Raw genomic sequence first — 21,354 nt, 5'->3', positions numbered from 1 at the left:
GAAATATATTGGACACAATGGAGTATGTTTTACAAGAAAATACTATTTCAGTCGTTCTACCTCATTTTCACATTCAATGTTGATAGTCGCTGTTCCTTTGTAATTATTGGTTCAATTTACTAGCGATTTCTGAGTGAAAAATAAGTCAAAGTAAATCCTTCATGATTTACTTATTCATTTATTTATTCATCTGAACTAAATTTTCCAGCTTGGAAAACAATATTGACCAATACGCATTCAGGATCACAACTATCCATTTTATAATTGACTGTTTAATCTGTATAACCTTAAATGTAAAAAAAATATATATTTATTTATTTAATTTGAGAAGTTATTGATTGATGCCAACAAAGCAGGGACTTAATTCTTTTATATTCTCTGTCTGCATCAAACCACACAAATCTAACTTGAACATTGCTCTTTTTTTTTACCTTCAACCTATTTTTTCCGAAAAGAGTGCATATGTTGAGTGCCTGGCCGGAGACATGCTGGGGGCGATATCTGTCTACCACTGTCAGGAATGGAGCCACGGTGGGCGGGTGGCTGTCGGACCACGGCTGTATGCAAAAGTTCCTTGTGCCCACGTCTCAGAGCGCTCAGAGTCACGCTGGGCTGATGCGTTATCTGTGTGAAAGGACCCACGCTATGCTGAGCAGATAAAACCCCCACACTGACTCATCTGAGGGGGAAAAAAATCTGCATTATTAGACAAAAAGAGCGAGAAGAAAGGCAGAACTTGAGGAGGGCACTTTAGTGGCTTTGTCATGAATATTCTAATTGGCAGTGTTATCTCTGATGATTAAAAATGGCCCCGGGGTCCTGTGCAGATCTAATGTAGCAGAAAGGGAACAGCCACAGGAGACTGTGTAGTGCTCTCTCTCTCTCTCTCTCTCTCTCTCTCTCTCTCTCTCTCTCTCTCTCTCTCTCTCTCTCGCTCTCTCGCTCTCTCTCTCTTTCTCTTATTCTCTGTTCTGTTGTCCATTTACAGTCCAGAGCATATGTGAATCCATGTTTCTGTATTTGTCTCTGGCGTAGTGGGGATTAAATGTGTTTGTGAGTCTTGTGAGGGCAACAAATTATTTTTGATACTGCCAAGAATGGGTTGTTTGCTTGGGATTCAAAATATAATCCATTCAGAAATTGAAAGAAGATTACTTTGAAAACATACCAAATATGAATCATGTGTTCACAGTAAAATTCAGCTCTAATCTAAACATTTCAGATTCTTTGTGATTTACAGGTTTTAATTAAATTTAAATTTTTTGAAATCCAATTTTCTAATAATCTTGTTCCCAGGACAGATATTTACATATTGACGTATGGGCTTGGAACACGTAACACTATACTTTGAACACACACCCAGAGTAGTGGTCAGCCATTTTTGCTGCGGTGCCCAGGGAGATGGGGCTTTGGTGTCTTACTCAAGGGTCTCACCTTAATCTTGGGTTTTGATGGTGGAAGAGAGCGCTATACATTCACTTCCCCCATCTACAATTCCTGCTGTTACTGAGACCCGAACCATTGATTTTGGGGTTACAACTAACCATTAGGCCACGACTGCCCCTAAATTCAATATGCAAACAGATATAAAAAGAGACCAATCAGATGTCGGTGAGATTTATTTTAAAGTAAGCACATAAGAGCCTTACAAAATTCTGTCTTCTTTCAAAACTCTTCCTTTACGATCCATTATGTCTTTTGAAACCCTTTTGACTTATAGCATAATGTCCGTTCTGCTCTTACAGTGATAGGGAATGGTGACCACAGCTCTCGAAAAAGATTTTGAAGTCAAGTTTTTAGGTAAATAATGACTTCAGTCTCCGAAGGCTTAAGTGTCAGTGCTGGGTTGCTATGATCCCTGCATCCAAGATAACACATTATTCTTTCTTTGTGACCTTGTTTGATCTCTATTCAAATTGTGTTTACATTGCCTCTCAGCTAAACGCCAAAACAGACAAACCAAAGACATTCCTTAGTTCCATAAGTCATCCACTGAATCTGTACATAAAGTAGTGTTTCTTCCTCTCACCAGGGGTATCAGCCCAGCTTACAAACACCCGGCTAAGGAGGAACACTTCAGTCGGAACACCATTCTGGATGGCACCTGAGGTAGGAATGTCGGCAAATAGTTTGCAAAGTATCGAGGTGACTTTGTAAGTGCAAATGTTTTTCTTTACTTCGTTTTTCCATACTATTTCCATATGAGATAGGGGATGAGGACTACAGCTCTGAAGTTGTTTTGAGAGTCAACATTTTCATATGACTCAAGGGTAGAGGCTTACGTGCCTCAATTGTCCCAGGTGTCAATACAATCAAAACACAGAGATTTACTATTAGTGCACATTTAGACTTCTAAACATCTGCGGTGAACCTTCTGGTTTCATTTCTGGACTAATTGGATGAAATACTAAAGACACTGGACAGTATAAGTTTCTGGGGTAAGATCACCTGTATTCAATTTCGTGTTTTTCTATCTGCATAAGGTTTACTGTACAATAATATAGGAATAAGTTAGTTTTTTCTCACATTTCTTGCTTTTTTGCTTTATATTTTTATATTTATCTCGTCCCTGATTAGTCTCTCTCTCGTAAAATATAAAATCAACATGCTTTTAGTGTGTGCAGTATTCTTATTTATTTTCTGTATTATTAAACTATTTCTATTCTGCACTATAAGGTCCTAGTTTCAGTTGCTTGCGTAGTACAACATACTGAATGTGCAATACATAATCTAAAATAAATGGTGGAAGAACAATTTATTTCATAGAATGACTTTACCAGTGTAGAATCATTTTGAATTCAATTTAATAAAATCATTTTTCTATCATTCTAATTCCAATTAATTATTCCAACTGTAGCCATTATTCCAACTGTAGCCATCTCTTAAATTCTGAATTTTATCCAGCACTGCACATTTGAAAACTGGCTTTTATTGACATTTTCTATCCCCAGTTTTAAATTTAATTTGAACATTTAATTTGTGTGACTTCTGTGGTAGCTAGTTAGATTTAAGATGGAAATGTATTTTAATATACATATTACACACAAAAAAATTGAATTCACTGTGCTCAACCAATGCTTAGAGTCAATAGATCCTTGTAATTACACCAAATGGGAAAAAAAAGGATCCACACTCACTTGAAAACGTAATGTTTTATTGTATTTTTTATTACACATGAAGAACAAATTGATCATCAGGATCATAAATATACATATTAAATAATAATAATAATAATAATAATAATAGAAATATGCTCTTCACCTTTAGGTGGAAGTCATTTTTTTAAAAGTGTATTTATTGTCAGATTGTGACCAATACATAAGACGATAAAATATGTGTTATTTCTGTGCTCTGGTGACAGTGTTCAGCAGTCAGTGTCCGTTATAAACATTTGCAGTTCAGTAATGACTGTGTTTGTGTCTTTGACCAGGTCATAGCCTGTGAGCAGCAGCTCGACTCCACCTATGACGAGCGCTGTGACGTGTGGTCTCTTGGTATCACAGCCATAGAGCTGGGTGATGGAGACCCGCCCTTGGCTGACCTTCATCCAATGAGAGCTCTCTTCAAAATTCCAAGGTGACCCGCCTTCATGTTTGCATGTTTGACTCTTGTTGTACACAAACGCTGATTTGCGTGTCTACTGTACACGATATTCAAATGATATTCAAAAAGACATCATGGGTCAGGTTTGTTTCGGTATATGGAATAGTTTGTGATTTTAGCATGCAGATGGATGGCACTGTTGCTTATTTGGGCCTTGGAGCTCAGAAGCCAGGCTGGTTTCAGTCAGATATTTTTTGTAGGGTTAAAGCAGCTTTAAACTGTCATTTGTTTTTTTGTTTTGTTTTGTATATTGACACAATATAAAGTACTTGCTCTGTCTCTTCAGTTGATTTTGGTTCCGTTGTTGTCCTTCTTGTGGTCTGTTGCTGTACAAGCAGGATGTGGAGTTTGGTAGCTGTGGAATTTGTCCCGGCCCTGCCAGAAGCGTCAAATGTGTTGCTACTGTAGATCAGAAGATACACTGGTACCCACCCATCCCCACCCCCACTGGCGCCCCCTTAAAAATACTAAGTGCCTGATGCCCCTGATTGGATGGCTGACTAAAAAGCGATAATGATGAGTACTGTGTTTAACCAAAGTTGGACATTCTTCAGCGCCTCAACGAACTTTTGCTATTTCAAAAACATGGCGCTCCCACTGAAAACAACTTAAAAAATATAAATATTTATATAAAGAAATAATAATACACTAACATCTCTGAAACTATTGGCAGATGTTATGATAGACAACATTTTAGCGATTGGGTTTTCATTCAGAAGGCGGGGCTTCCTGTGATTTAGTTTGTTTGTTGTATGGCTATTTATTCTTCTTCTTCTTCTTCTTCTTATTATTATTATTATTATTATTATTATTATTATTATTGCAAAATCTGGCAGAATTTTGAATTTCTAAATCTAGAATTTCTAAATCTAGAATTTTTTTATTTTTTATTTTTTTTTTATTACTCTCATGTTTCAGGATGACATTAGCCAGTTTTGAACTTGCAGTGCTTATGTTGAATGATTCTGTCTTGGGTAGAATCAGAGGAGATCTGGTATGACTTTGGTGCTGTAGGTTTTGAGAGCTGGTACATGCCCAGTGAACGGCAGTAGGCCAGTGGCACATGCTGATGGGATATTAAGTGTTACATTTGTGTGACCTAGATTAGGCCAGACAAAGCCTCGAGCCCTGGGCCCAAAATATCTGTTTTCAATCCCCCTCCTACCAACAGACAGGAATACACAGATTTAGCCTACGGACAGGAGAAAAATTAACCAGAAATAAACACATCCCATGATAGAGCTGATACACAACCTGAATATGCCTGTTGTTGTTGTCTCGTGGGTTTTGAATGCTGTGCTCTTAACATTGTGCTTTAAAATGCAGAAGGCTTGTTGTTTTCATCTGTAATGTTTTATTTTTGCTGCTGCATTTCAGATAAGGATGCACTTTAATAGTCTAAGTGTTTCTCCAGCCTCTTCCATGTAAGCGTCTAACATCCACTGTTTGTGTGGGGTGCAGCGCGTGATAAGCAGAGATGTATGCCCCCCATTAGGGTAATTAATCACTGTCAGAGGCACAGAGTGCCCATGACGTGCTAGCCATTGGGCTGGAGTACACCTCCAGAACCCTATTCTCCCTCTGCTAAAAGCCCCCTTCACCAGGACACCAAATGATGGCTAATTAGCTCTATTGTTCCACAGCAGGGAACGCTTGTCAGGTCCTCTGTGGCACCATTAAGTGTCTATCTACTTACTTATCTATATGTACAGGGAAAAGCTTTCTGGCAGCCTTCATAGACAAAGCTTTTTCACATCAGCACACACTTACTTAAAAAAAAAAAAAAAAAAAAAAAAGACATCAAATATAATAAAACAACAAATAAAATAAAAAACACGGACACCACAGAAAAATGGCAGTATTTTTACCTCACTGATTATATATATTTATATATATATATATATATATATATATATATATATATATATATATATATATATATATATATATAATTTATTTATTTATTTATTTTTAAGGAGACAAACCATTAAATAGTAGTATTAGCAGTAGTAGTAGTCTGCAGTTTTTATTACATTACATTACACCTCATATGTGACAACTTGCCATGGTCTCTTTTATACGTAGCACATGCAGGTATTCATTTTTTTTTTTTAAGTATACTTAATATTGTCTGTACTTATAAGGACAATTGAAATGGTTCATCAATTCACCTAACAGACAATTTTAGGCAGTATTCTAAAAATCTTGTCAAGTGAGAAGTGTCTTTTCGCTTTAAAGTTAATGGGATCAATTTGATGTGAACTGTTGTCTCCTCATTTCTTTCACACACTTATCTTTGTCTATCTATTTGTTGTTCTCTGAACAGAAATCCTCCACCTACCCTACACCAACCAGAGCTCTGGTCAAACGATTTTAATGATTTTATATGCAAGTAAGTAACACAGGTTAAATTTATTTGGATTTACATGTACAGCAGTGGCAAATCCAAAGTTTCTCTTTTCAACGCTGATTTTGTGAGATAATTACTTAACTTTCTCATAATGCCTCATCATACTCCTCCTACTGTTTGACCAGTACAATGTTTGTAACTGAAATCTCCCATTTTTTGACTGTGTCCCCTTCAGGTGTCTGATAAAGGATTTTGAGCTCAGGCCCAATGTGTTTGACCTTCTTCAGCATGTCTTCATCAAACAGATTGTGGGCCGAGAGAAGACGCTGCAGAAGCAGCTGATGGAGCTAATCGACCTCAACCAACAAATGGGCATTATTGAGAAAACCAGGTAGTTAGACAAAAAAATAGCTCTAGTGCTTTCTGAGAGTCATACAATGTGTTTAAAATGCCAAAAGTTTTAATAAAAATTTTCACAAATAAGAATGAGATGAAGCCTCGAGCCATGTGACCTAGAACAAGTATCATTCTACATTTTGTGCAATTAAGTGCACTTAATTGTATTAAAGTGTTGTAAAAGTATACTACTCAAAACGTGAGGTATATTAATGAAATGACTAATTTAGTGTTCCTCCAAATTTTTTTTTTTTCTTTTTTTTTTTTTTTTTTGACTGTCTATAGTCGATCTGCTAATATCAATCCTGTGTACTCGCTGAGCGCGCTCTTCGACCTATGATTACAAGACACACCCCTTACTGCTGACTGGCAGAAAGTGCATTTTGGGACTTAAATGTCAAATGAAAAGTTATCCTTTAAAATTCATTTGAACTTTCATTTGAAATAAGTACACTTATCGAACATTCTAAAGCACATGTGATGTGCTTGATTATCATTTTAACTGTAGTGCAAGCAATACTACATTTAAAGATAATGTATTTTAATTGTAATAAATCACAACTTCATAATAATGTGTAAATAAATATTTTTTTAATACATGACATACACGTTTTATTAGAAATTAATTTACAGTATTTTATGGCTGTCAGTGCATTCAGCAGTATATTTTAAGTACAATAGAAGTAATTATGAAATCACATGCAAAGATTACAGTACTTACCTGTATGGTATGTCCTACTTAAAGGGATAGTTCACCCAAAAATGAAATTTTGATGTTTATCTGCTTACCCCCAGGGCATCCAAGGTGACTTTGTTCCTTCAGTAGAACACAAACAATTATGTTTAACTCAAACGCTTGCAGTCTGTCAGTAATGAAAGTGAATGGGAATCACGGCTTTGAGAGTCAACAAAACATACACAAATAAAACCAAATTAGACCCTGCTGCTCGTGATGCTGCTACATTGATGTGTTAAGACAGGAAACGATCGGTCTGTGCAAGAAACAAAGTCGTATTCATACTGTTCATACATAGCGTGTTCGCGTCTCTTTCTTCAGTCAGCATGTGGATCGTCTTCTTCTTCTTCTTCTTGCTTTATGGCAGATCAAAGACTTATAAGTGCATTATCGCCACCTATCTCTCAAATGGACCATTGACACTATCTACAATCTCAATTAGAAGTGTCAGTAGTCCATTTGAGAAATGAAGGATATCTGCTGACTGCAGTACTAGCCATTATAGCTGTACCAGAGACACCTCACAACAACCACTGCTATGCCTCTAAGATATTAACATCATTTTTATTATTTAAGCCATCTTGGAATAACTGAAAGAAGAGACAGTGATGCCAGGTATGATATATTTATGGTCAGTCACATGGGTTAGATCGAGTGGATGTACTTCCTGTGGATGTAGCAGTAGCAGCTTCCTGTCTCTGAACATTATGTTGTGGCAACTTCCCTTGCAACTTTCCCAAAAGCTTTATTGTGTACCCATTGGTGTGTTCTTGTGTTTCGCAAAATGTCTTGTGAAGCAGCTAGTTAATGTACAATACCAGTATCACTGAGAACATTTCCTTGTATCTTGTGCTTTTCTTGGCTCTGTAATTTGCGATCTTAAGAGTGCTTAGGATGTAGGGTTTATTCAGGAGTTGCTCTTTCAAATGTGTAATTACATGGTTTGGACCAATGCTGGGCTTTCTTATTTTACCTAACATTTGTTCAATAACATCACAACCATAAGCTCTGTTCATGTTTGCAGTCAACTGTCTACATACATTGGTAGCTTCCTTTTAATACAGCATGTGTTAATCACAAGAGGCATGTGAGGGCTTTCCATTAGCATGTTGCTAAGCTAACAACATTCATATTTAGTATGAAAGGTCTTAGCAAGCATAAAAATGCATAACACAGATACTGAGTAAATTAGTTAATCTAGGTTATTCATGGGTAAAACTAGTTTGAACTATTTTTAATAATACTTTTTAGTATTTAAAAATGTTGGTTGGTCTGCATTTCTTTGTCAGTCATATTTGAGAAGTCTCTTACTAAATATTATTATGAAGTAAAATAAAATAAAAAAAATTATATTTGAATGTATTTTACAATGTTACTTATTCCTCAGATGGTAATTGTGTATTTTCAGCGACCACAACTCTGGTCATCATTAAAACAGTTGTGCTACTTAATATTTTAATGGAAACTGTGATAGAAACATTTAATTTTATTTATTAATCTATTTTTATTTTTAATTCTTTTTTTCTTTTTTTTTGAATAACGTAAAAGTCTTTGCTGTCATTTTTATTTTTTATAACATTTTGTATTTTAATGCAAAAGTATTCATTTATTTTGGGGAATTAAAAAGGGCTTTTTGAATTGTGCAATAACTAACTATTGATTTTTATTTCATCATTTCCTTTAATGTCTTTATCAAAAGATTCAACAAGGTAATTTGTAATTTCTGTAATTTTAACTTTCAGGGTTGCTTTTCAAAATAATGTAATCTTGTGTTGCAGGCATGAGCGTATCCACACCAAAAAAGGCAGCCACATGAAGTCTCAAAGTCAAACTTGTGATGACGTGGAGGATCTGGCAACCCTAGAGGTTCTAGATGAAGTAAGAATGTATACAGACCCCACAAGAGAAAGGCCACAGTGAACACACACACACACACACACACACACACAATGGTTTTAAACATCACAGACTCAGGAAAGTCTTCAGGAAATTGTCCATCCTTCCCGTTCATTCCAGCTGGGATTTAATAATTATTATGTTTTTGTTGTACTAACATTTTCCAGTAGCATTTTCAAAGAGACTGTCAAATGAATATAACTCATCCAACCAGTCTCATATTTTAACTGTCAACTGATTAAATAGAAAGATTAGAGAAAAATAAAAGAGTTTGTATAGAAACACATTAAAGGTGATTTATCAATGAGGAGGGCTCTCACTGACACTAGATATATTTTTTCATCAATTATGGTAGCAGTGCTGACAGAAAGGACTTGTATTATGCCTGTGTCCTTGGACTGATATTACCAGAAGGAGACCTGTGATGTGTGTAACTGTCTTGCATGGCCATATTAGCCACATATGGCAGCAAAATGTACATAGTGTGCAATAAGGGTGGTGTTGGCGCAGTGGATAAGACACATGCCATTGGCCTGAGAGACTTTGGTTCGAATCCACTGTGAGACACCAATGTGTCCCTGAGTAAGACACTTAACCCCAAGTTGCTCCAGAGGCGTGTGACCTCTGACATATATAGCAATTGTTATTCGCTTTGGATAAAAGCGTCAGCTAAATGAATAAATGTAAATAATTACAATGTAAAGATCCATGAATGCAGTAGCCTAGATAATGAATCATCTCACCGTGTCTAGGTTTGGTCATGCATTCAATCTGAGACTTTTGCATGGTATTAGATGGCTATGTTGTTGTGTTGTGTGATGGCCACCTGTGATGTTTAATTGTCTCTCTGTTAGAACACAATCACCGAACAGTTACAAAGACGTTATGCAAAGGAGCAGATCTACACCTACGTTGGAGACATCCTCATAGCAGTTAATCCATTCCAGAAAACGGAACTGTACACGCCGGAGGTGTGTGTGTGTGTGACAAAATTACTTACAACCATTTATGATACCCTATTAACACTTTCATGTAATTTCTATTGAAAACTGAATGTTTTGTATTTAAATATATTTGTAATTACACAATTGCAATGATGCAATTTCAATTTTGTACATTTAAAATATATCAATGTTAAATGTAATATCCAAATAACACATTACAGTTAAAATTATAATCACGTACTTAACATGTGCTTTAGTACATTTGTCAGCACATCAAAACAAGAGTACTTATTTAAAGCACAGCAAAAGATTCGTATAACGTGATTTAAAAAGTACTTAAAAGAAAAATGACAAAGTCCACTTTTAAAAGTGTACTTAAATGTGTTAAGAAACATTTACTTAAGTGACCTTTTATTTAATATCATATTATTTGAAAATAATGTTTTTCCAAACATGTTATTCTTTAAAAATGTAAGTGCATTACAAGTGTGTGTTCAATACAATTAAGCACACTTCTTTTTCACAAGGGTTTCCCAGCTTATTTTATTTATTAGTGGTGTTTGCTTTTTGATTTCAAAGCAGGCAGGCTTATGATTGTAACCTTGCAGAAGAGCAAAAATAAACTGGCATAAACTTGAATTAATGTCCATTACAAACGCAATGACAAACACTCGGAACACTCACCATGATTTTGCAAAATAAGACATGTTCCTGAATCAACATCTTCTGATGGTCCTTGATCAAAATTATTGTCCAAAAATATAGACTTAACCCAATCCCTAAATCTAACCCTACCCATAATTTTTCCTAAAATCAGTGGGAATTGATAGCTGATAGGGCTGTGCAAAAAATCGAATGCGATTTTCATGCACATCTCATCAGTAAAGACGCTCCTGTGATTAGAAGTATATCTCCACCACGTGCGTTCAGATCAGGGTTGCCAGGTTTTCACAACAAATCCTGCCCAGTTGCTTCTCAAAACTAGTCCAAAACTAGTCCAATCACGCTTCCAGAAGGTTCCCCGATAAAAAATTGCTTCCCGGGGTTAAAATATATGTTTTTTTTTTTTTTAGCAGGGTTGCCTTGGTAAAATTCACATTTAGGGGCTAAATATCACGTTATTGGTATTGGGGTCGCTTTGACCCGCGGACATGAAAATCAACCACAGACTTGGCAACACCTGTTGGCATTTACTACACCGAGCCGTAATTCACTGACAATCTACACAAAATCGATGTTAAAATAGCAGGCGATTCTTTGTCGATTTTGAAACAATTTTGTGTTAGTTGTCGGTAGACTACGTCTCTGTGAAGTAACTGCCGCTCCACCTGAACCTGAAGTCTGCAATTGTTTTTCATGTCTGCGTTTAGAAGCAACCCCAATACCAATAACGTGATATTTAGCCCCTAAAATGTGAATTTTACCAGGGCAACCCTTCCAAAAAAATTATATTTTAACCCCGGGAAGCAATTTTTATCTGGGAACCTTCCGTAAACGCGATTGGGCTAGTTTTGGACAAGTTTTAAGAAGCAACTGGGCAGGATTTGTTGTGAAAACCTGGCAACCCTGATCTGAACGCACGTGGTGGAGATATACTTCTAATCACAGGAGCGTCTTTACTGATGAGATGTGCATGAAAATCGCATTCGATTTTTTGCACAGCCCTAATAGCTGAGTAACAAGGGCGTAGAAGCACCTAACCCTGATTGTTAGCCTAAAACAGATATTTCCTGAAAAGTTATATCTCAATTCTGATTGGTTGATTGAATTGTTGTTCCAGGATCAATAAGGATGTTGATCCAAGAACATGTTGTACTTGGTGAAATCACGCTCACAATGCCCTGGCAACCTCGTTGAACACCCTAGCTATTGCTTAGCATAACCCCAGCAACCATTCAGAACATCTTCGCAACATCAATATGAAGGAGCTATCAACTATTTCAAACATCTAAGCAGCCATATAGCAATGCTAGATGCACCCAGAATTCCCAAGCAACCACATGGGAACATGCTAAAACACCTTAGAAACTGCTTAGCAAAGTGCCAAAAACCACTCAGATCACCCCAGCAACCGCACTGTAGTACACTAGTTGGGAGAACTATCCCTTTAAGAAACTGCATACAAATGCAATTTATGACATCCTAGAAACCACATAGGAATTCCCTGTTAACCACCTACTCTAGGATCATAGGGATTGCGTGTTTTGTATGGACAAGCACCACTTTTGTTTCATAAAATGGAAATGATGAATGATGAATTAGTCAAACACAGTACTCTTGTCTCTCTGACAGCATTCTAAGATTTACGTTGAAGCCAAAAGAACATCCAACCCTCCTCATATATATGCAGTTGCAGACATTGCATATCAGTCCATGGTCTCCTATAATACTGATCAGGTAGAGTATGTTCCTCTATGAACTTCTGAACTGTATACTGGAAAAGTGCTAAACTGCAACTGTTCCTTTAAAGAGATATTTCTACCGTATACTAAAGTGTTACTTTTTTTCTAATGTCTGAGTATATCAATCATGTTCTGAACTGCGTTTGTTTCTGTGAGCAGTGTATTGTCATCAGTGGAGAGAGTGGTGCTGGGAAAACAGAAAGCGCCCACCTATTAGTCCAACAGCTGACCGTCCTCGGAAAGGTTTGGAGGCAGCTTTATGTTCTCAATCTTACGTTAAGATATGTTTTTGTCATATCACCCTAATGCTTTATTCTTCTCACATAATACAATAATTTCTACTGAAATCAGTATTTGCGATGCCTACTGTTGATTGGGGGGGGGGGATAAGAGTGTGTTCGATCACTTTTGTTTAGCAATAATGGCTAAATGACCAGTTCTCGCGCTCTCTCTCTCTTCAGGCAAACAATCAGACCCTCCAAGAGAAGATTTTGCTGGTCAACAGTCTGGTGGAGGCCTTTGGAAATGCCTGTACTGTGATCAATGATAACTCCAGTCGCTTTGGGAAGTATCTGGAGATGAAGTTCACATGTGGAGGCACAGTTGTGGGAGCTCAGATCTCTGAATACCTCCTGGAGAAATCCCGGGTCATACACCGGGCCGTGTAAGAGACCATCTCTCTACATATGGCATTGACCATGAAGCTGCAGCTAAATCCAGCATGATTACTGAATTGAACATCAAATGATTAGGAGTGACTGAAATGACCAAACACATTTTTATGTTTGATAGTTATCCTGTTTTATCAATTAGCCCAGTAGGGTACAAATCATTTGCTGAAAAAAAAAAACAATAGATCAAGCGTAATGGAAAAGAAACATTGCGAAAAATTGTACAATTGTTATCATTTTCAGAAATTGCAAATCGATGTCAAAATTATCTATAAATAAATGGCAGATTACGCATTGTAGTAAAAATTAGATGCTGTAAAAAAGATTGAAGCAGTTTTTTTGGCAAATCATACTGAAATAATGTGTTTTACTTATAACTTTATATATATATATATATATATATATATATATATATATATATATATATATATATATATATATATATATATATATATATATATTTTCTTTTTTTTTATTTTTATTTTTTTTTACAGTGCTAGTTTTATGGCAAATTGTATTGTTGTATAGAATTATAATCTTTTCTTTTCATTGTGTTTACTTGGCATTATTTTTCACCAGCACTTTTTCTCAATTGCTTGGATACCAAAATCCCTTTTATAACAAACATCTTTCTTTTTTTCAGAGGGGAACGTAATTTCCACATCTTCTATTACATCTATGCCGGTCTGGCAGAGAGGAAGAAACTTGGCCACTATAAGCTGTCAGACAGCAAAACACCAAAGTAAGTTCTTGAGCTCCTGATAACAGCCTGCTGTTTTTATCTGGATCCACATCTGACGGGCTTATTTCTATTTCGTACTCTTTGATTTTCTCACTTCCAGGTATCTCCACAATGAGAATGTTAAATTAGTGCCTGACATTGTGGGCAATGCCTTCTATAAGGAGCAGTTTGAGACAGTGGAGCAGTGCTTCAAAGTCATTGGCTTCACACTAGAGGTACACAAAACATCACAATAGTTCTTACAATCATTAAAATATATTTTTCATATGCAAATAACTTTTACTTTGTACTCACTTCAAAGTAGAATTACCTTTTTAATAATTAGTGACATTTAGTATGTTACTTTAATTTGACATAATTCGAGTTTTTTAATTGGAGATTGGTCATAGACTGTCATTATACTAAAATGCAAATGTTGTTTCTTTTGGATAAGGGGCTAAAATGCCTTTTGATTTCTATATAATTAAGTGCACTAGACAAGAAGCCTGCTGTGGTGCAGTGACCGTGAGAATAGCCTGCCTGTGCATTCAGGTCCAGTGCTCTGAATGCTGCTGATGGCCTGTGTGAAGGGTGGTGTAGAAGCTGTGAACCAGTGCTCTAATGCCATCAGTCTTTACAATTAGCATCAGGCGAATCAATGATGCTTGTTAGAATACATTACCAGTGCCCATTTTGTCTGGATGGCCGCATCAAAGCTTATCAGTAAAATAATATATTAGATATACCTAGATTCTGAGCGCAACGTCTGGTTCTGGAAGTAACTTAATTAATTGTCTTTATAAGGCAAGGCAAGGCAAGTTAATTTATATAGCATATTTCGTACACAATGGTAATTCAAAGTGCTTTACATAAAAGAAAGTAAAATAATCATGAAGAAAAATAATAACAAAAATAAAACAAACAATTTTAAAACTTTTAAAATGATTAAAACATTTAAAAACAGTTAGAAAATGATTTTACATAAAAAAAAATAAAACAGTGAAAATATAGTGCAATCAGTTCGGACATTGCACAGTGCTCATTCAATAAAAGCACAGCTAAAAAGATGTTTTAGAGATCTTATAGAGAAAGTGATGTTTAACCCTTTAGTGTAGATGCACCATGAATAATGTGTTTAAGTTAAAAACATAATCTGTAGAAGCTACAAATAAGAAATTAAGTTTAACAGTCAGTTTTTTGTGAAGAACAGCACAGTCCATAATTTTGGCGAGAGATCAACCAATCTGAGAAGTTGCTGTTGCCATGAAAACATAATTCACTGCAAAAGCACAGCCGTAATTGTCCACTTCCATACATTTTCAAATGTGTAAATATATATATATATATATATATATATATATATATATATATCTGCAGTGAATGGGTTCTGTCAGAATGAGAGTACAAACAGCTGCTAAAAACATCACAATAATCCACAAGTAATCCACACAACTCCAATTCCATCAATTAATATCTTGTAAGGTGAAAAGATGTGTGTTTCTACAAAACAAATACATCATTAAGGCAAAACAAGAGTCCATAATTCATAATACGGCTTTCTCCTTCGCAAAGAGTCGATCCTATTGTCCTCTCACATCAAAATATGCCAACATATTTGTTTATATCTGTTATCTGTTTCATATCTGTTTCAACTTAGGTTTTGGACTGTTTTCACCTGTGTGTAAATAGTGCTTCATCTGTGTCAAACTCTCTATTGATTCAGACAGCTTTTTCACTGAAGAAAGCTAAATAACGGATAGAAGGCTTGTATTTTAGCCAGAAGCTTGTGGATTATTGTGATGCTTTATCAGCTGTTTACACTCATTCTGACGGCACCCATTCACTACAGAGGATATTTGGGTGAGCAAGTGATGGAATGCTACATTTCTCCAAATCTGTTCCAATGAAGAAACAAACTCATCTATATCTTGAATGGCCAAGTTTTTAGCAAATTTTCATCTTTCAATCTTACAAAAGCCTGTACTTGCCGACTATATAAAATTAATGTGAGTAAACTTTCATCACTATTTTTATGTTACATTTAAAACTATATTCTTTTCCTCATAAATATTGCTTGATGAATGCTAAGATGTACTGAGAAACCACTCAAGAAGTGGTCACTCATTGTTCTGAATTATACCACTAAACTACCACCAGGCCAACATCTAAATCTTTTTAGAGAACTTACTCATGTCAGTTTAGTTTCCGATTTCTCGAGGGAGACAGGACTAATGTGAGTGACATGACTTTGACATTATGGAACACTTTACTCTTTAGGGAATTAACAGATGTGGCAGTGTGTCACTAGATATGAACCGCTTTGCTACATTTGCAGAAATATGAAGGGGGGATGCTTAAACATAGATGTTATTAGATGTGATGTAATAAATCATTCTATTTATGCCTGGAATCTCTTCTGTGGGTTGTTCATTTGAATGCATTTTTTTATCCATTGATATGACATTTTTATGTCATAAATTCATTAGGAGCTTGGAAGCGTTTACAGTACCTTAGCCGGGATCCTAAATGCAGGTGATGTTGAGTTCACATCAGTGGCTTCAGAACATCAGACGGACAAAAGCAATATTTCCAACATGGCAGTACTAGAGAGTGGTAAGTATTTTATACTGTTTATGTTTTCGAGGCTGACATTTCAATCTTTTTGATCTGAGCCTGAGCACAGTTATATAATCAGTCATGAGTGTTGTGTTTATGTTGATTCTTTTTACACTGTTAGCATGGTACTGTTTGATTTTAAATAGTATGCCTTTTTAGGGTTTTAGTGCATATTAAATTATACTGTGATGATTTCATAAAGTGTCTTGGCTAATATAGCTCACTGTTTGTTGGGGAGCGGAGGTTGCAATACTTTCACCAAAGACATTTCTGTTGCAGGAAATAAAATAAAAATATATTGTGCGGCAGGAGATTTTAAATGTACTAATGACATGCACAATTACTGATAAGTGCACATATGAAAATTGGTATGCAGCCCCAGGCATGTGCTATATAGAATTCTGATGAAAGATTTTTGTGTCCCAAATTTAGTGCTGTTGTAGTGAACTAAATGTATATATATATAAAAAATAATAATAATTGAAGTAAAATAAAATATAAATATAAACCTAAAACCAAAACTTGGCAGCTTAATAAAATAAATACAGAAAGTTGAAGATGAAGAATGAAAATGACTAAAACCAAAACTGTAATAAAAATACATTAAAACTATATAGAAATATTATAAAATAAAAAATATGACAAAAACATAACAAAGTTGCTAAAAATTTTACTAAAACTAAAACTAGAAATATAAAAATAAAAGCTAATTCATGTTAGTAAATAAATACTATGGTAACACAATAAGTCCCCATTGCATTAATTAACTATGGGCAATGCATTTGTTACAGTATATATTAATCATTGTCAATGTTAGTTTATAGTGAACTTTTGTTCGTTGTATACAATTTTGCTGCAGTTTCACGAAATGGTAGCAAAACTGGTGTTCTCACTTGTTACATGTACTAAAAGTGTACTTTTTAAATGAGCAGTGCAGCACATACTGTATGTATTCAGTAGAAGTGGCATGCATTCCTGTATACCTAAAGAAGCACATTGTTAAGTTTCTATGTGTTTGTATGTTCAGCTGCATCGCTGCTGTGTATCCGTGCCGATGAGCTCCAGGAAGCGCTGACTTCTCACTGTGTGGTCACACGGGGCGAAACCATCGTCAGGTCAAACACAGTGGAGAAGGCCATTGAGGTTCGGGACGCCATGGGCAAAGCCCTCTACGGACGCCTGTTCAGCTGGATCGTCAACCGCATCAACTCTCTCCTGAAACTAGATAGCCTGTCAGGGTAAGAGAGAAGAGAGTCTTCTCAAACTGTGTTTAGATTTGACAATATTTCAAAGTCTCAATGTGAACATTATGCATCAAATTATTTCAAGACCACCATCCAAGAGAGATAAAACTTTAGAACATATCCTAATTGACCAGAAACTAGAAGGAAATAGTTCCATCCAGTGTATTAATGTATGAAAAACAAAACCCAAAAATTTTTAAATCTTAATTTTATACTTGAATTTCTCTCCAGGGAGGAAGACAAAGGTCTGAACATTGGTATTCTGGACATCTTTGGCTTTGAAAACTTTAAGAGGAACTCTTTTGAGCAGCTGTGCATCAACATCGCCAATGAGCAGATCCAGTTCTACTTCAACCAGCACATCTTCGCCTGGGAACAGGTACATCATGACTCTGATAAAGTCATTGTATCTAATCTGCAATGGTTTGGGAGCTGTTCTATGCCTTTTGGGAGCATTTTTATTTTTCTTCCTCAGCACAACCTTATTTCCATCTTAATGGTGGTAACACTTCATAATTTATTGTATTACAGTGTTGTCAAAAATGGTTTTGAATATGCAGTTTTCATTTTATGCAGACAAGCATGGCAATTCCCCAGACTGATGAGGCTAAATGTAGCCTTGAGGGGGAAAGTGATTTGGTGCCTCTAAACGTTTGTGACAAACCCACATTAGTGTCTTCATAAATCATCTGAAACAAGGGTTACGTCAGTTTGCTGTGCAGTTCCTAGGGTGTTCTATGAGGGTGCAAGGGCATTGCTATGTGGCTGCTAGGCATTGATATAATAATTTTACTAATAATTAAAGTATAGTGCTTTGCAATGGTAATCACCACTCACACTTTGTGTACATAAATGTTTATCCAGTTATTATTATTATTATTATTATTATTATTATTATTATTATTAATAATAATAATTTAATTAAGTAATTTATTTATTTATTTTAATTTTTTTCTAAGTGATGATTCTCATAAATTCCCAAAGAGACTTTGCTTCTCCTAAACCTGCCTAAATCTATTATTCTGTCTGATTCTCTGGTCCCACCTAGCCTCCCTTTCCCATTTCCTCTCCAAGCTCCTTTAAGAGACTTTATTTTTATTTGGATCTTGTGAATTTCTTCATTCTCCTCAGACCTCCGCCACTTCTGTTTATTCTTATTCTTTAAAAAAATAAAAATAAAAAAGTAAGCCCAAACTTGAATGGTAGTGTATAAATCATTCAGAGATTTGATCCCAATAACCTCATGAAAGTTCATCAAATCATTTGGTTTCTCTGCAGGATGAGTATCTGAACGAAGATGTGGACGCTCGAGTGATTGAATATGAAGACAACCGGCCGCTGCTGGACCTCTTCCTCCAGAAGCCCATGGGCATGTTAGCACTACTGGATGAGGAGAGTCGCTTCCCTCAGGCTACTGACCAGACCCTCGTCGGCAAGTTCCTCTCAACATCTGACCTTCTTCCTGAAACATCATAGAGCTTTTAGCTTCAGTATTGTTCACCTGACCCGGGATACTTACGCTGTCTCTCACAATAATGCACACAGACGTACACTCAGACCCACAAGAACAAGGGGGAAGCTATCATCAAACATTTACTGGCATTCTAAGTTTTCATCTGCTTTCTCCAGAGGATGCTCTCAATTAAGTCTTCCGGCTGACAGCTGAATAATTCAACATGCCAAGACTAGACACCTAGCTGTTTTTCCATGACTTAGCCTTATTGCTTTATACTGAACGAAATGGGTGGATGAATTAATTCAGGTGTATCTCATGTTACCAAGAAAGGCTAAATTCATTAATAAGGGTTGGGTCAGTAAATTAACAAATTTATGAACAAATGAGCAAATGAATGAATGAACTGACGTAAATGATGAATGATTAAATGTAAAAACTAAGTAAAATGAGCAGATTAATTATTGGAATAATGAACTTCAATGAAATTCATTGCAATTAACAATCAGTTGTCTTTTGTTCAATCAGAGAAATTTGAGGACAACTTAAAATCCAAAAACTTCTGGAGACCAAAGAGGGTTGATCTTGGCTTTGGAATACATCACTACGCAGGCAAGGTAGAAATATTTTTTTCAATATTTATTAATGCATCAAACGCATTACAAAAACAAAGATATGAAAGAGAATTAAAGGAATTGTTTACCCAAAAAAAGGATTTTTCTGACATCATTCACACAAATAAAGGACCCAAACAGAGTTTTCACAGCAATGCCATTAAACAACAATTTTGGGTCCCCCAAAGAACATTCTATTGAACAGTTCTCACAAGAATGATTTTATTATTATTATTTTTATTAGTGTGAAGAAAATGTTTAATAATTTGAAGAACGTTTTTCCACTATAAAGAACTTTTTTTTTCTGCCATGGAAAGGTTCTGTGAATGTTTACTGTATGATTTTCTTCTTTCTTCTCAGATGTTAGTAACCAAACAGTTTTTTTGTTCATTGTATAGAAAAAGAAACATGTTTCTTAAAATATCCATTCTTTTATGTAAGTGGATTGAATGATGATATAATTTTTATTTTTGGTTGAACTAAACCTTTAAGTCAAGTTCATCTGTAAGGATAATAGCCTATTGAATGTAAATGAGTCTTGTTTCTCATGTGGTTAGGTGATCTATAATGCCAGTGGTTTTCTGGCTAAGAACAGAGATGCTCTGCCCGCTGATATTGTTCTCTTGTTGAGGTCTTCAGAGAATGAACTGGTCCGTAAACTGGTTACTCACCCACTCACCAAAACAGGTTTGCTTTTTACTCTGTACAAATATTTATGTTGCTAAGGAATTTAAAAATCCACGCCATTTATCCAGACACGCACTTATAAAGCTTTAGGCGTGTATATCTCATTAGCCCTCTCTTTATCAGTCCGAATTTCTTAACGGTGACCTCTAACAATGGGTCAGTCAACCCAATCATTGTGTAATTACCCCAATCAATTACTCATTTTTGTCCAAACCTTTTGAAGAACATTTTGTTGCTTTGAGTACATCCACCAGTTACTTTTCATTGGCAAAGCAAGAAACTAACTGAAGCCTGAAACACATGACCCCTAGATTAGGATAGGCAATACATCCATGAATATTTATTTGAAAAAATAAATCCACAATGTTGATAAAACAAACAAATAAAAACAAACAAAATTACAAATTGTACATTTCTGCTTTTAAACCCACTAGTCAGCATGCGCCATAGACTATCATTACAAACACAAACATTCATCCTTTAGACTAAGGGGCAGGTGACGAAGGTTCCTAACAGTATGACACATATGCTGTTGATAGATCTTAAGTTGTATTTAAACCTAAATATTCTTCTAGCTGGTGCTCCTCTACGTGACCCACTAGTGAAAGCAATATTACTGTTGTCTGACTAAGCATAAATTTCATGAGCAGCCAAATGATCAGTAAAGTCACATTCTATTCGATTAGACTGCATTATATCCCATACCTCAATCTCACAGAATGGAAATGACCTTCCTGTCTTAAATGTTAAAAATGAATTTTTATTTATTTGTCAGAGCAAATGTATGTAGCACTCTCTCTAGAAAAGAAAACGTGCTCACTCCCATGTGATCTGATGTGATGAATGTAGGTCGTCTGACTGACACAGTCCATTATGTCAAGTGAGATTCACTGGGAATTGTTTCCAGGAAGTCTGCTGGGATTTCAAACCTAGGCTTCATTTGTTAGTCTTTTGTTATCTACTTGACCATTGTGAAGCTTATTTATCTGTCAGCACTGACCTCTAAATAAATGTTTAAATT

At 35.7% G+C, this 21,354-nt stretch overlaps 1 protein-coding gene across 1 annotated transcript in view; it reads left to right on the top strand.

Moving 5' to 3' along the window:
* The first annotated feature begins 2,320 nt into the window (after nucleotides 1–2,320).
* The window catches only part of LOC127946343 (myosin-IIIa-like), a 38,080-nt gene continuing 19,046 nt past the window's right edge, over nucleotides 2,321–21,354 (top strand). Inside the window, exons 1-17 of the mRNA XM_052542856.1 lie at nucleotides 2,321–2,438; nucleotides 3,431–3,576; nucleotides 5,930–5,995; nucleotides 6,189–6,344; nucleotides 8,864–8,963; nucleotides 9,836–9,952; nucleotides 12,218–12,322; nucleotides 12,487–12,570; nucleotides 12,789–12,991; nucleotides 13,642–13,740; nucleotides 13,841–13,955; nucleotides 16,206–16,332; nucleotides 17,363–17,573; nucleotides 17,811–17,958; nucleotides 18,858–19,011; nucleotides 19,561–19,649; nucleotides 20,204–20,333. Coding sequence (XP_052398816.1) covers nucleotides 3,551–3,576; nucleotides 5,930–5,995; nucleotides 6,189–6,344; nucleotides 8,864–8,963; nucleotides 9,836–9,952; nucleotides 12,218–12,322; nucleotides 12,487–12,570; nucleotides 12,789–12,991; nucleotides 13,642–13,740; nucleotides 13,841–13,955; nucleotides 16,206–16,332; nucleotides 17,363–17,573; nucleotides 17,811–17,958; nucleotides 18,858–19,011; nucleotides 19,561–19,649; nucleotides 20,204–20,333 — 1,930 coding nt within the window. The 5' untranslated portion in view covers nucleotides 2,321–2,438; nucleotides 3,431–3,550. The remainder of the gene's footprint in view (nucleotides 2,439–3,430; nucleotides 3,577–5,929; nucleotides 5,996–6,188; nucleotides 6,345–8,863; nucleotides 8,964–9,835; nucleotides 9,953–12,217; nucleotides 12,323–12,486; nucleotides 12,571–12,788; nucleotides 12,992–13,641; nucleotides 13,741–13,840; nucleotides 13,956–16,205; nucleotides 16,333–17,362; nucleotides 17,574–17,810; nucleotides 17,959–18,857; nucleotides 19,012–19,560; nucleotides 19,650–20,203; nucleotides 20,334–21,354) is intronic.

The sequence above is a fragment of the Carassius gibelio genome, chromosome A24 (genome assembly GCF_023724105.1).
Source record: "Carassius gibelio isolate Cgi1373 ecotype wild population from Czech Republic chromosome A24, carGib1.2-hapl.c, whole genome shotgun sequence".
Classification (NCBI taxonomy): Eukaryota; Metazoa; Chordata; class Actinopteri; order Cypriniformes; family Cyprinidae; genus Carassius; species Carassius gibelio.
The sequence above is the reverse complement of the archived record's forward strand: the minus strand, read 5'-3'. Positions and strand labels throughout refer to the sequence as shown.